The sequence below is a fragment of the Danio aesculapii genome, chromosome 3 (genome assembly GCF_903798145.1).
Source record: "Danio aesculapii chromosome 3, fDanAes4.1, whole genome shotgun sequence".
NCBI classification, from domain to species: Eukaryota; Metazoa; Chordata; class Actinopteri; order Cypriniformes; family Danionidae; genus Danio; species Danio aesculapii.
The window spans coordinates 56,906,167-56,920,412 of NC_079437.1; the positions used below are offsets into that span (position 1 = coordinate 56,906,167).

Genomic DNA, 14,246 nt, shown 5'->3' on the forward strand with positions numbered 1-14,246 from the left:
CCAAAACCATAAAATCCACCGCCTCTAAAGGCCTTCAAGCTCATTTTTATTCATTCAGCACTGGGCCTGTCCAACATATTCATATTTTTATCACAACATATGAACTCCCACAGCAAACCTCTATAATGTGCCAGCAGGGCTTGTGCATTTTAAATGCCGCATGTTTATATGTGTGTTTGGTCCATGTTTTTACATTTACTATGTATATAAAAACATATTAACCGTTAAGGTCTTTGCACACTGAAGTCCGAAATCTTCGTATGCATTTTTTTCATACTCATATCGTCAAGTACACAAACCGATGTGTATTAATCCATTACGAAAAAACGCAAAACATTTCTGAGTCAGTTTAAGCAGTCTCCAAAGTAGAAAAGGAAAGAGGAATAAGCTAGCTATATATTGTGTTCATCCACTACTGCATAGAGAGGACGGAGAGATTAAAGATCTGCTATGTTTATCCCGAAATGAAAAGTTTTTCAGGAAATCTGTGGAAATTTGATACATTGCTTGTGATGCATCACACATGTACGTTATGTACATAAACAAATCCTGAACTGAAACTGGCAGCACCTATAGACATTATAATAGTTGGCGGCCGCGTTGACTTATCGAAGCAATGGACAGAAAGTGGACCATGCTTTCTATTATGAAGTCTATTGCAAGTACGTCAAATATATGGAGACACACATACCTCTCAAACAGCAGCAGGGCCGGTGTGCGCCAGTCACTGAATCCAGCAAAGGGTTAACTGTCAAGACACATTTTGACTTTATTTTATCCACTGTATTTGTCAAAGTTATTTGTATCTGAAATTACGGCATTTTGTATTTAGGTTTTCGCTTGTTCGGTGGCTCTGAACTGTCATAACACCTCTTTTAAAGCAATTTTTCGGATGGGAAAAAAAAATAATAAATAAAATTAAAAATCGAACCAATTCAAATTTTTTTGTGACAGACGAAAGTTTCAGATGCAGTGTGTCAGTACGATTCACACAACGTGAGGTTGATTTTATTTTTTAATGTGTGAATATTACGGATGAAAACTTCGGATTCAGTGCGCAATAACCTTTAAACTTTAAACCTTTAAGCTGTGCGTATTAACATGTCCCGGTAGTCACGTGTATAATCATATCAACAAGACCAGACGTGCGCAAAGCAACCGGTAATAAAAGATCTGTTCAGTTCGCTAGGATCATCAGTCATCATCAAATGTGATCAAGAGTGAGTTTTACAAGTTTAAAATGTTTTAAAACAGAGCATGTGTGTAATGAATTATAGCGAATTAGCTTAGCTTTACTTCATTAGCACAGCCGCGTCAGAACAATTATAAAAGAAGACGCTTCAATCCCGGTTTGTGGACGTTAAATCAGGTTTATTGTGTACATTAATATAACAGATATCCATACAGCAGTGAGGATTAACCTGTATCTTGTCACATATGCGTGCAAACAGAGTGTGAAGCTAAACGCGCGCGCTCTCTCACTCTGTGTGTGTGGGTGTCTGCGCTATTGGTGTGTGTCTGCGCTATGTGTGTGTGTGTGTGAGTGTCCTCGCTGTGTATGTGCGTGAACTTTGTAACGACTTTGTGTGTGACTCATGGTTGCAACTCACAAAAATGCATCAAATGCTGATTGTTAAAGTTCTTACTGTAGTATTTCTCACAAACGCGCCGTGAGATCTGCTTCCTCAGGCAGCCGAGGGCGGCGACTGAGGCATGTTGCTGACAGGCACGTGGGAACGGTGGGCGGGGAGGACTAGCCTTAAAGGCCCAGTACAAAAAAACAGCAACCAAGTTTTACCGGCTATAATACAGACACTTCAGACAGCTAAAACAAATACTCTGATGGGTGTTTTGAGCTGAAACTTTACAGACATATTCTGGGGACACAAAAGACTTCTATTAAATCTGAAAAAAGGGCTAACCTAGGTGCCCTTTAAGTGCGTTAACTAGTAACATTAGGAGTTAATAAATACAATCCAAACATTTTTTTCTTGGTGGGGTAGTTAAAGAGTTAATAAAATAGTTTCTTGAAAAAAAAAAGAATATATAAATATATATTACTAATATTTACTAACATTAATTCCAAACCCATTTGAATTCTATAGTCATAGCCTATTTTCTGGGTAATTTTCTTTAAGACGAATTAAGTCAAAAAATAACGTCTCAGTTAAATCATTTCCGTTGCTCGCCATCTGCTGTAGCTTTTTCTGAACGAAAATGATTAGCAAACCCAGGTTTTTCTCCCTCAAATTTAAGTGATTTAAAACATGATCTGTTGGCGTTATAGCACTACAGTTAATCTAAGCCAGTGGGCTGTAATTATATAGTGTAAACCACAGTGCATACTTGGCATTGGTTCAGTTTTACTTGTAACCCATTTCATGTTCGGTGTTTGTGTTTGGAGAGATCGTAGACTTACTTTTCACATTTCTAAAAATATCACAAGGATCAGAAGCACAGAAATAAAGCTCTGATTTAACTACACATCTTTATTTAGTAGATGTTGTGGTTGACCCACAGCTTTTTTAGGCAACAAAGTATCTAGACTAGAGAATAGGGATGTTGATAAATATAAAATAATTAAAAGGACATCAGAGTTATTAGAAATGAGTTATTAAAACTATTATGCTAAGAAACATGTTGAAAAAAATCTTTCCTTTGAACAAAAATTGGGGAAAAGATTTTGACTTCAACTGTAAATCATAGATATAAATCTCTTGGTTAGATCGCTGTCTTTTTCTTAGACACACACATTTGGGTTGTTCAGCTGTTTCTTTGTGTAAACGCTCTCCAGCAGCTGTCTCTAATTACACTGAACTTCCACTTTCCTGAGCTTTACAATCTTCCATGTACCTTTGACACCAATCTACGCGCACAACCTTCCAGCTTCACATCCCATCAGTCAGAGAGCGCCTGTTACCATGGAAACAGTAAATTAAAGCAACCTGAAAGGGGTTTGAGCTGAATGGGGGGATCTAGGGGCTCTGTTAGACAGAGAAACTCTGCAAAAACCTGCAATCACAGTCGCTCCATTCACACACTCCTCATTATTACTCAGCAAGTTAGTGTTTACCGCACCTCCGCTTCCGTGGCTTTCAGCCCTAACATGCTGGCATGAGATAAGTGCTGCTTTCATAAGAGCCTCGCTGATTGACTTCTGTGTGTGTCATTTATCATGTTGGGAGTCCAAAACCACTTTCACTGGCAATGCCTGACAGAAGTTTGTTCCTGTGTGTGTGTGTTAGGTACTGGATGTACGCCCTGACACCGAGATTGTGCTAACAGAAGGGACAAGAGTGTGTGCCTATTGGAGTGAACGCTCTCGTTGTCTATACCCGGGATATGTGCGAAGGGGTGAGACACAGATCTTGTTTTGCTATTTCACATACCCATTTTTTCTGATGTCACATACCCATCCAAAGTAGGGCTGCACGATACTGGGAAAATATGCGGTATTGTTGTTGAGTATAGCATTAGCGATTTAACATGTTTCTAGAGGAAAGCTATTGTTATTAGCCTTTATAAATTATGTAATGGTCATTCTAATGTAAACAGGTAATAATCTTAGTTTTTTCTGCTCTACTAAATGTTCCCGATCTACAAAAGCTGTCAAGGTGCAAACATTTAGACTCATTTAAGAATGAATGAAAACCTGGGCAGATATTCAGATTCTTATTGGCTGATTTCCTCCCTTGTCTCTACTTCCATCATTCGGATATACTATGGGTGTAACGGATCACTGATTTGTATGGATTACAACTCACGGATCTACGGATTAATAATCCTTTTTTTACTCTTAGATTAATCCTAAATGTGTAATGATCGCAGAGAGATCACCTCTCGCGTCATTCAAATCACATGTATGAAAGCATTTAGGCTTTCCTGTAAAATATAATGATGATGGAAGAAGTTGTGGTAGGTTATTCGGGATGTGGTGGGTTTCTTAGGTTATTAAAGGTGTTTTCTGTCACTACTTATTTAGCCTGCATTAATGCATTCAGTGTAAGCTGCACGATTAATTATTAAAAGATCAGGATCTCAACACCCACGCAACATAAATTATAAACGATGGTGATTTGCATGTGTGTATTAATCTTTTGAATCACTGCATTCAAATCTGTGTTTGAGAAACACAAAAATCAAGAAAGAGATTCAGTTTTTTGAGTTATGACTAGGGCCAGACAGAATCTGCGCATATTTTTTGCTATTTCTGCAGAGAATTTTGCAAATCTGCAGATTTATGCGGAATTATTTTGGGAGTATCGTAACAAAAAATTTAATAAATGAAATAAAAAATAATACCTTTTTAACTTTTATTTAATGTTTAAAATGCAAATCCATCTAGACCATTTATTAGGTAAACAAAGCAAGTCCCTCATATAATATATCTACAAAACACAGAAAATATTACTGTACAAACTGTATTGTAAATAATTCAAAGCAACACTTTCATATTTGTTGATAATATTACTGAAATAAATTTAAAAACTGAATAAAGATAAATTTACACACATTTACACAAGTAAATAAATAGACTCGACGGGCCAAAAATCTGCAATAATCTGTGGATTTCTGTGCGCGCAGATTCCGTGTGGGCTTAGTTATGACGTTAAAAACAGTCAAACGACACAGAAGTACTGGGATAACAGTTTATAGTTTAGATAAAGTCACCATTATACACATTTAAAACTTGACGCTTAAAAATGAAAGTTGTAGGCAGCAATTACATTATTTAACCAATAGGTGGCCAGCCATCAAAAATATGCCACTGAATAATTCTTTAAAAATTACACATCTTGCAATGAAACATAAGTTTTAGAAGTTTTATGAGTGAATGATTTATTGAAAATGAGAGTAAAAATAAATATAGGTTGTTCAAATTATAATGTTAGATTCATACATTAGATGTAGAACATTGAATTTTTCACAGTCCTAAATATTTTATTTACAATTTATTTTTATCCAGCTGTTTATTTCTTCATTTTATTTTTAATAAAATTACAGGTTCTAAGTTCTGTTTTCTAAAACCAAAAGTTTCTGGCAGTACTGTTTTTCTAATAAATAGAAAGTAAATTACATTTGTTGTCTCCCCTTTTTGGCTGATCCGAAAAATGGTCCGATCCGTGACTAAAAACACCATAATGTAATCCGAACGTTGAGATTTGTGATCCGTTAAACCAGTGGTATATATTTTCGGCTCTAGGTTCATCTAGCCAATAGCACAATGGCACCTACTGGGTATAATTTTCATGTTGACGCATCTTATAAAAAACTATTTATTGCAACTTTCCGCGATATGAATATTGCATACGCTATTATCACGATAGCGGTATTTTTCGATATATTGTGCATCCCTGATTCCAAGCTTAAAGAACTACTATAAAGTCATTTAAATAAGCTGTGGTGGACTTCTAGGTGGTGATGAAAGTAAGCCTGGTGGAGTAATGGTGGAGTTTGATGATGGAGATAGAGGGTGGATTTCCCTCTCCAATATTCGCTTCCTTCCTCCCGGGTACCAAATCCAATGTAAGTCCCACTTTGGTTTAAAGAGTTCTACCTAACTTGATATTAAAACTAGAACTGGTCATTGGCTCTGTTCTAAAACCTAGAAAGTCTACTGTCAGGTTGAAGTCTAAATGTTAGGTTGAAGTCTATACTAATATTTCTACACTCTACACCCACATATTCCATCCACTGCCTTGGTAAATGTTTGCTTGTTGCAGTGGGACTGCTTTATTTGGAAAAGATAAATTTGCATGTCATCTTATATTTTGGCCGGAGCCAAGTATCTTGGAAGCTGCCTACATACCTCACCTGTGGAACTTTAACATGCTGTCTAGCATGCTAGGATTTGGAACAGAGCTTCTGTAGTTAATTTGGCATTGTTGACTTCACGCTTCACATTTACAATAAAGGTCATGCAAGCTCAATATAAAGAAATATATTTACCCTTCCTCTGCCCTCTAGGCACTGAGTCAAGTCCTGCACTCATCCCTGAGGTACACCGGAGTAAAAATAGCTCTGAGCAAGAAAGCAGGACTGTGAGTGAGAAGATGGCAAGGGCAGACAGGTTTAAATCTCAGGAGAAGACTGTCAGAAGGCCAGGTGTGACTCTATGCATGTTCTTACTAAAATAAATCTGGACTGCTTTCTAACTGTGCCTATGATGGTAAAGGTTTGTACACACTGGGATGATCTTTGCTCGTGCTTATCTGTGCTTTTCAAGACATTTTTCAGCATTCATACCCCGGCAGTTTTTACTGTCGATGAGCATAGTAAACATGCAAAATCACTGCCTGACATTAGATGCCGCTTAACGATTAATAGATATACTACAGTACAATAGGTGGTGCAGCACAACCTTACTTTTCTGACACTTGTTGCACAGAAGTCACTCTTACACCTTTCCCTAGTGTTTATAATGCAAGCTTTTGCACTTCTGTTTAACCTCCTCTACTACAGCACACAAACATCTGCTCGAAAGTTTGTGGGAAAAAATTACCAAGAAAGAAAAGCTATGATAATAAACTAGGTTAAGTGAAACTAAGATCCTGTTTGATCAGCAACTCCTATGTGCTCAGGTAGAGTGTTTTGTGCTTGAGCACTACCAAGTCATGTTAACTGTAACTTTAACCACTCAAGGCACATAAGGTAAAATGGCAATCTCATTGGTCAACAAGTTATTACCATGGCACATCACACATAAAATCACTAGAAAACTGCTTTTACGCCTGGCGGTTTTGCGTATTGGTGTGCATGCTCATTTGCGACCTTTGTTTAGTCATGAGGCATTACATTTAGAAAATAAGCATGAGCAAAAATCCTTGTGCACAGACCCTAAGGCTCGGTGAATGTCGATCAACCTAAAGTTTACTGTAAATGTTCAACATTTCCTTACAGGAAGACCTAAAGGTTCTGGGCTAAAGAAGTCTCTCTCAGACACTGTAGCCAAGAGCTCAGCATCTGCTCTGACATGGCCATCAGTCGCTGCACCCAGGAAGAGAATGCCTGTTAACATTTTCCAGCTCAATGGCTCAGCCTCGAAGAAGACCTTGAAAAGCAGAGTGGTGGAAATATCCTCTCGACCTTCAGTATCCATGACCACACCAACCAAAGGCCTCTTCAGCAGTAGCTCTTTTGAAGTGGACTCATTCAGCAGCATAGCTAACGGTTATTCATCCTTTGGCAGCCAGACATCTGGCATTTCACTGGAGGGCAAGAACACCTCTTATAGTCAAAAGAAGAAGGCAGAGGAGTCAGCACCACCTCGGGGCAGGAAAGCAGAATTTCTAGTCAAACTGGATCATGAAGGTGTAACATCTCCGAAGACCAAGAACAGTAAGGCTCTCCTGTTGCTGGGAGCCTCAGGTTTTGGCTCCAGTGGGGTGGGTAGTCTACCCAGGGCAGAAGTTTATTCACATCCAGTTCTACTGGTGAAGGACAACAGAAAAGGAGATGGCTCACGAGCAGAGCTCTTACTGAAAAGGACATCAGTCCAGAAGAAAACCTCATCATCACTGCACTTAAATGAGTATGGAGACTTAAACCTTGGTTGCCACAGAGACTGCCAGAGCTCCTACTCAGATATGGATGAGGAAGAGGTGGAGATGAGGACAGACAGCAATGCACTTGCTTCTGCCTCCGGGGGTTTAAGGACAGCTGGGCAATTTCTCTCTCGTATTTCAGTTTCCTCGTCTTCCTCAGGTTCTTCCAGCTCCTCCAGCTCAGGCTCTCTCTCAAGTTCTAGTCTATGCTCTTCTGACAATGACTCCTCTTACAGCTCAGAAGATGAGGAAAGCTCCACGCTGCTTCTCCAGAGCTGCATGACTCCTCATCACTCTATGCTCCAGACCACTGAAGCACCTGTGGGCTCCTCACGGCACACTTTTGTGGCCAAAGCTGTGGCTGTGTCCAGTGCCAAAGGAGGGCAAAGCAATCACAATACAGGCAGCAAGCAACTGAAGAGAAAAGAGTGTGCCAGTTCACTTTCCAAACCCTCTAAAGATCTAGTTAAGAGGCAACGGCTTCTAGCAGATCAGACCAAGCCCAGAGTGTCTCCAATCCTGCAATCTAGACAACTGTGGAGGTGGTCTGGAAACCCTACACAAGTAAGTAATTGTTGAAAAGATAACTAATTTGTCCATTATTAATCAATAACTATTGATATTGTAAGGAATTGATTGGTTTACATCTATAGAAATATTAAACTTACCTTAATTCAATTACAGTGCTGTTTCCTCTATGCTTAAAAGGTTACTAATACTACAGGCATCCACTCTAACAACTTCATGGCAATACACCAAATATGAATTTGGGATTTTCTGCAAACTTTGAAAAGATTTGCTTCATTTTAGAATGGAAACTCGATTACTGATACCAATTAGTCTTAGCTCAAGTATAGAGATGTAAATGTTTTGGTACTTGCTTTATTACAGTGGTCAAAACATTGCATCCTTAGGCTCAAACATTATTGTGAGTGTAAAAACAAAAACTACAAGCTGTTTAGTTGGTGGTTAACTATAGTGCAAATAACAGCAGATGGGCCTCTTTGGAAACAGTCATTATGCATGCTATCACATTCACCTAAAGTTAAACCTTAAGCAAACTAAATTGTTGTGTACAAACAGTCTGCAAACATCCGAAACTCTTTTTTGTTAAATTAGCGCCGTGGACTTAAGGGAAAGGCCCGGAAGCTGTTCTACAAAGCCATAGTACGTGGCAAGGACATCGTGCGAGTGGGAGACTGTGCTGTGTTCCTTTCAACTGGACACCCTCCCCTCCCATTGATCGGCCGGATAGAGAGTTTCTGGGAATCATGGCAGAACAGTATGGTTGTGAAGGTCAAGTGGTTCTACCACCCTGAAGAGACCAAGCTTGGCAAAAGACATCGTGATGGCAAAGTGAGTATCCTGATATATGAGGTCTTGTCAGTCATAATGGACTTGGAATATTATGCTATAATTGTTTAATTTGAGTTGAAGTAACTCACAAAGTTGCACAGTACCACAATACAAAATATTCTTAACACTTGGTTTAAGTACCAGTTCTCACTATTAACTAGTGACTTATTACCTACTTATTATTACAATATTAGCTGTTTATTTGTACTTGTTCTGCATGACCTTATTCTACATCCCTAATCCTACCCAATACCGAAACCCAACTGCTACCATTATAACTATTAATAAGCAGCAAATTGGGAGTTTATTAAGCTAAAAGCCATATTAGCGAGAATTGTACCTTAAAATAAAGTAATATTGTACCTTAAAATGAAATAAATATTGTACGAATTGGCACAGGAATGTGACAAAAATATGAATTTTAATATGGTAAAATTTTGGATGTAATTAAAGCTAATTAATATATTGCAAAAAGCTACGAATTTGGCACTGGTAATTGTTTTTGGTAATGGAGACTGGAAATTGGGACAATGCTATAGCACATAATACGTTTTGTTTCTCTCCTTAGCATGCTCTGTACCAGTCATGCCATGAAGATGAAAACGACGTCCAGACAATCTCTCATAAGTGCCAGGTGGTCACCTGTGAGGAATATGAGCGACTGACCCGCAACAGGAAGTCTGACGGGAACTATCATGACCTGTACTATCTGGCCGGCACTTACGACCCCACCAGTGGCCAGCTACTCACTGCAGATGGGATGTCCATACTCTGTTAGCACTGGACTTGCGTGTCTGTGTATACTACTGAGTTGCTGTCTTTGGTCCAAAGTCAGAGATGTAGCTTTGACGGAGGACCAGGAGGCAGACTACTACCCTCATCCCAATAAACTGTCTACTCTGGAGGGAGACTCCTGCATGCTTCTACTACAGTAGATGCAGCTTGTCCGAATTAGTCCAAATTCTCTATGGACAGCTTGTGGATCTTAATTTCTATGAACCGTTGTCTTGACCTTTGATCACCAAAGCAAAGCTCTTGGTTTGGGGAACATGGCGGATGACTATGAAGACTTGAGCCATGTTGTAGTCTGCGGTGTGTGTGGTGCACTCTCCGTACGTCACTTTCATGATTCCAGGGATATTTAAGTAAGCATAGAAATAAATAAATATATATTAATTTCATTTATGTATATATAGGGAAATATTTCCTATCAAGCCATACACTTAAGTACCTCTTAACATGTCTTTTTATTCAGGTGTATATTGTACAGGACAGGTCGCTTGTGGGGTTTTGTGTGTTTGTGTGTGTTATTTTTGTCTATATGTAAATATTTGAGGCTATTTTATAATGTACTGTACAGAGGCTTATCTTAAAACCATGTTTTAATCGATTGATTTATTTTTGTATAAGTGGGTAATATAATAGTTGTTGTTTTTCTGTGAGAGGGTGGACTGATGATGTATGCATTGCACTGCACACGGCCTGCTGATACAGTGATAGAGGAGTCGTCCCGGTCCTATTTTCTCCTTCAGAGACAGGGGTACACTTTATCAGCTGCACTTTGGGCATTTGTTCCTCTAATGTCTTACTCCAGTTTTTTTTGTTGCTCATGTTTGCAGACTCAAAACACTTTAACGCTGCATCAAAGGGAAAACAATTGACACTTTAAAATTATTCGATTTGAAATCAGTGGTCTACAAGTAATGAGAGTCTACAAATAATGAGAGTAGAAAGGGAGAATCTCATAAAGAAATGTCCAACTTATTACTAACACAAACCCCGGTTTTATGACCATTTAAACTGATGCATAGCAACATTAAGCACATTTCCCCCTCTCTCATTGCTGTAATGCGGGAAATGTGTTACTTCCCAGTAAAATAATACAGCAATGAAAATCAAAAAGACCGTTTGGACCACACTGACTTTTTTTTTGTGAGATTCGCCCAAAATACTGGTATATAATACCAGAAGAACCTGATTCCAACATGTGTTATTACTGTATCTGATGCATTTATTTTGTTCTCAAATGCATCCTGCACTGTATTTCCATGTTTCTTTGCCTTTCAGCAAAGTTTTCACCACATTTTCAATCTTACCACCCATCAAAATGGGCTTTTTTTTTGTTGGTGGTGAAATACACCTGAATCTTTATCTTAGTATCCGAGGGTCAGGGCACTAAAGGCAAGGGATTGTTAGAGCACTAGGCACAGTTGGAGTTCATACACTGAAAAAAAATTATTCACTGGATTGACAATCTTTAAGGGTAAGTGGTTGCAAACTTTTTTTATGGGCTAAATTAAATTAAATGTAGTCTTTTTTTAACTCAATTTGTTAAAATTCACCCCATACAAATTGTTTGCAACCACTTACCTTTAAAATACAATCCAATGAATGATTTTTTTAAGTGTAGAGAAGTTGGCGTACAGTCAGCCGGTTCTCCGTGCACTCATTTTTCACTGTGAGGGACAATCGCATTCATGCATGAAGGAGCAAACATCCACTGTTTGAAAGGCTCACACAATCACAACATTCTTCTTTTGTGCCAAAAATAGTCATTTCTGATTATGCAATCTTCACTGTGTTGGACAAGTGTTATTTTATTTTGTTTGTTGTGTTGTCGTTCTATCATTAGTGCTTATTTATTTGTCAGTGTTACTGTTTCATTACAAAACCAATGGATGGTGTTAAATGTCTTATTTGCTGGGATCTCTTTGACCCAAAAGTGTCGAACTAATGTGCATGTGGCTTGAGCTACAGTCAGACCTTCACCTTTTGCCGCCCCCATTAACAACTGCTCCAGCCCCCCAGGGGAAGTGACGTCATCACCGACCCCTCAGTTTCCTGACCGTTTACCCCCGTCCATTCTTTCACCTTTACAAACTTCCAGAATTTCCCCTTTTGAACCACTTTGGCCTTGTGATTTGCTTATGGAGCCTGAGAGAGATGTATATGTTTGGCTTACTCCAGTGTGTACTGCACACAGTATGCATGCTTTTCTATTACATTTGCCAAAATGTGACCACAGAATATCGAAGCCCACAACAAAATACACTCGAGCTGATTTTCCATCTTTAGGTGTGCTGACCAACCAGAAGCATCAACTCTCTCTCTCTCTATCTTTTTTTCTTGACTCGTTATATGATCAAAATGCCAAATGTGAATTTTAAGATAATAACCTGCTGAATTAAACAAGTACTATTTAACAAAAATAGTAAACAGTCCTGCATATGTATTTTGTGAAGTACTAACCCAGCAGACACACAACGTCATAAGACATTAATATTAGGTTAGATTTGGGTTACCACAGTCCAAGGACAATGTTATGTTGATGTCCAATAATGACGTGAAACAACGTTGATATTTGGACGTTGTGTTGTAAAGTGACCAAAATCCATCATCGAGCCAACATCTTAAACCAACGCATATTGACGTCAAATACTGACATTTATTCGCCAGGTATGGCAACCAATATCCAACGTCTGATAGACGTCATATTGGTAACGTCCACACAACGTCAATATTAGGTAAGATTTGGGTAGCCTAAGGCTAAGGACAATGTTAATTTGACGTCCAATAACGGTGTGAAACAGAGCTGATATTTGGTTGTTTTTAGGTTGTGTTGGAAAGTGACCAAAATCCAACGTTGAGCCAACATCTTAATCCAACGTCATATTGACATCAAATACTGACATTTATCGTCAGGTATGGCAAACAATATCCAACGTCTGATAGACGTTATAGTGGTATTGTCTGTACATCAAGCTATAACATCATTAGACGTTATTATTTGGTTGTATTTAGGTTGTATTTAGGTAAGTAACCAAAATGCAACATCTGTTTGACGTTGGACATTGATGTCGGCCTGACTTTGCATTTTGACATCAACCTGATTTTAATTTCTAAACAAAATGCAATGTCCCACGGCGTTGGGGTACAGCGTCAATCTGACATCATTTTGACGTCCTGTGCCTGCTGGGAAGCTAGTATTTCATTCATAGCCTGTGCGTATTTTGACATCATACTACTACCAATGTGACTAATGTATTAGGATTAGATTTGTTTAAAGAAAAATCTCATGTAATCAGAACAAGGTTTATACAAAAAGGTCTGTGTGCGTGAGTGTGTGTATGTGTGCCTTTTTGTACTCTGCCTTTATGTTTGACTGTTTTGACACGTGTGGGCACTGGATAGAGATGTGAATGTACTTGGCATACGTTAAGCATGCGTATTATCTAAGGACCTGTCTGTAAATCGCACAGCTCTAATTGTTACACGCAGATTCAGAGTTGCTGTTGGTTACGATCTCCTTTAAAATCGAGAGAAACTTTGCTAACGTTCCCAAATGAAGGTCAAAGGTATTCTGTTGCAGAGGGAACAAGGATATTCAGGTCAGCACGTCTGATATGTTACAAGAGCAGGTCACTTGTTCATGGCAAAAGTGCAATACTACTTTGGCTAAATATCTGAACGGCACTCAAAGCATTTCAAAGCTTTTTTTGCAAAGGCTGGTGGGTGGTAGGAAGTGATAAGGAGGACGCAGGAACGTCTGTCCTATTAAGCAGCTTTCTTTAAACGCCACAAGGCATATACTTAATATTCCGCTTCTCCAAGAATCTCTGATAAATATGTTTTAACTTTGTTAAAGGAAAATGTATATCTTTATATCTGTTTATTTTGTTCCATTGTAATTGTTTTCTGTCTTTGCTTTCAATTTTGTAAAGATGTACATGTGTAAAGTAAGGTTTGATTTTGGGGTAAACATTTTACAAAAAAAAAAAGAGAAAAAAAGAAAAGAAAACTTTATGAGTACAAACTGTCAGTGTGGTTTAGTATTACAAGTTTTTTATAGAGGGCTTATGAATAAATATCACATTTAAAAAAATAAACTTGGACTTTTATTTCATTGTACACTTTTCCTTTTTTAATAGTGAGTAACTTTAGTTGTAAAGTGCTACAGTATACCTTTAGACAAGACTAGAGACGTTTATTATTAAATATTTTTTTAAAGTAAATAGTTTAGTTTTTATCTCAAGATGTCTGAAATCAGTTTGTCGCTAGTCGATAATATTGTGCTAGCGATATTGTTAATCGATAATTAAACCAATTTAAATGTATGTGTGTACATGTTTAACTATAGGCCTACACGTCAGGTCTCAATTGTCCACCTAGTGAAATATCAAAAACACCTACTTGTGGGGACATTTCACTGGTCCTCAATCATTAAAATGCTGTTTGTTTGGGCAGGCCAAGCTGTTCGACCACATCTAGAGTAATGGGCGTCTTCTGCATTTAAAGGTAAGCTGCAAGTTACTAGCCTGACAACAAAGTAGTCCAAAATGGACGACA

At 38.3% G+C, this 14,246-nt stretch overlaps 1 protein-coding gene across 1 annotated transcript in view; it reads left to right on the top strand.

Annotated features, from left to right (window-relative positions):
• LOC130221704 (BAH and coiled-coil domain-containing protein 1) overlaps nucleotides 1–13,786 on the top strand; it is a 134,055-nt gene extending 120,269 nt beyond the window's left edge. The window contains exons 24-29 of the mRNA XM_056454282.1: nucleotides 3,246–3,354; nucleotides 5,416–5,526; nucleotides 5,968–6,105; nucleotides 6,901–8,108; nucleotides 8,664–8,900; nucleotides 9,469–13,786. Coding sequence (XP_056310257.1) covers nucleotides 3,246–3,354; nucleotides 5,416–5,526; nucleotides 5,968–6,105; nucleotides 6,901–8,108; nucleotides 8,664–8,900; nucleotides 9,469–9,678 — 2,013 coding nt within the window. The 3' untranslated portion in view covers nucleotides 9,679–13,786. The remainder of the gene's footprint in view (nucleotides 1–3,245; nucleotides 3,355–5,415; nucleotides 5,527–5,967; nucleotides 6,106–6,900; nucleotides 8,109–8,663; nucleotides 8,901–9,468) is intronic.
• Nucleotides 13,787–14,246: the final 460 nt, after the last annotated feature.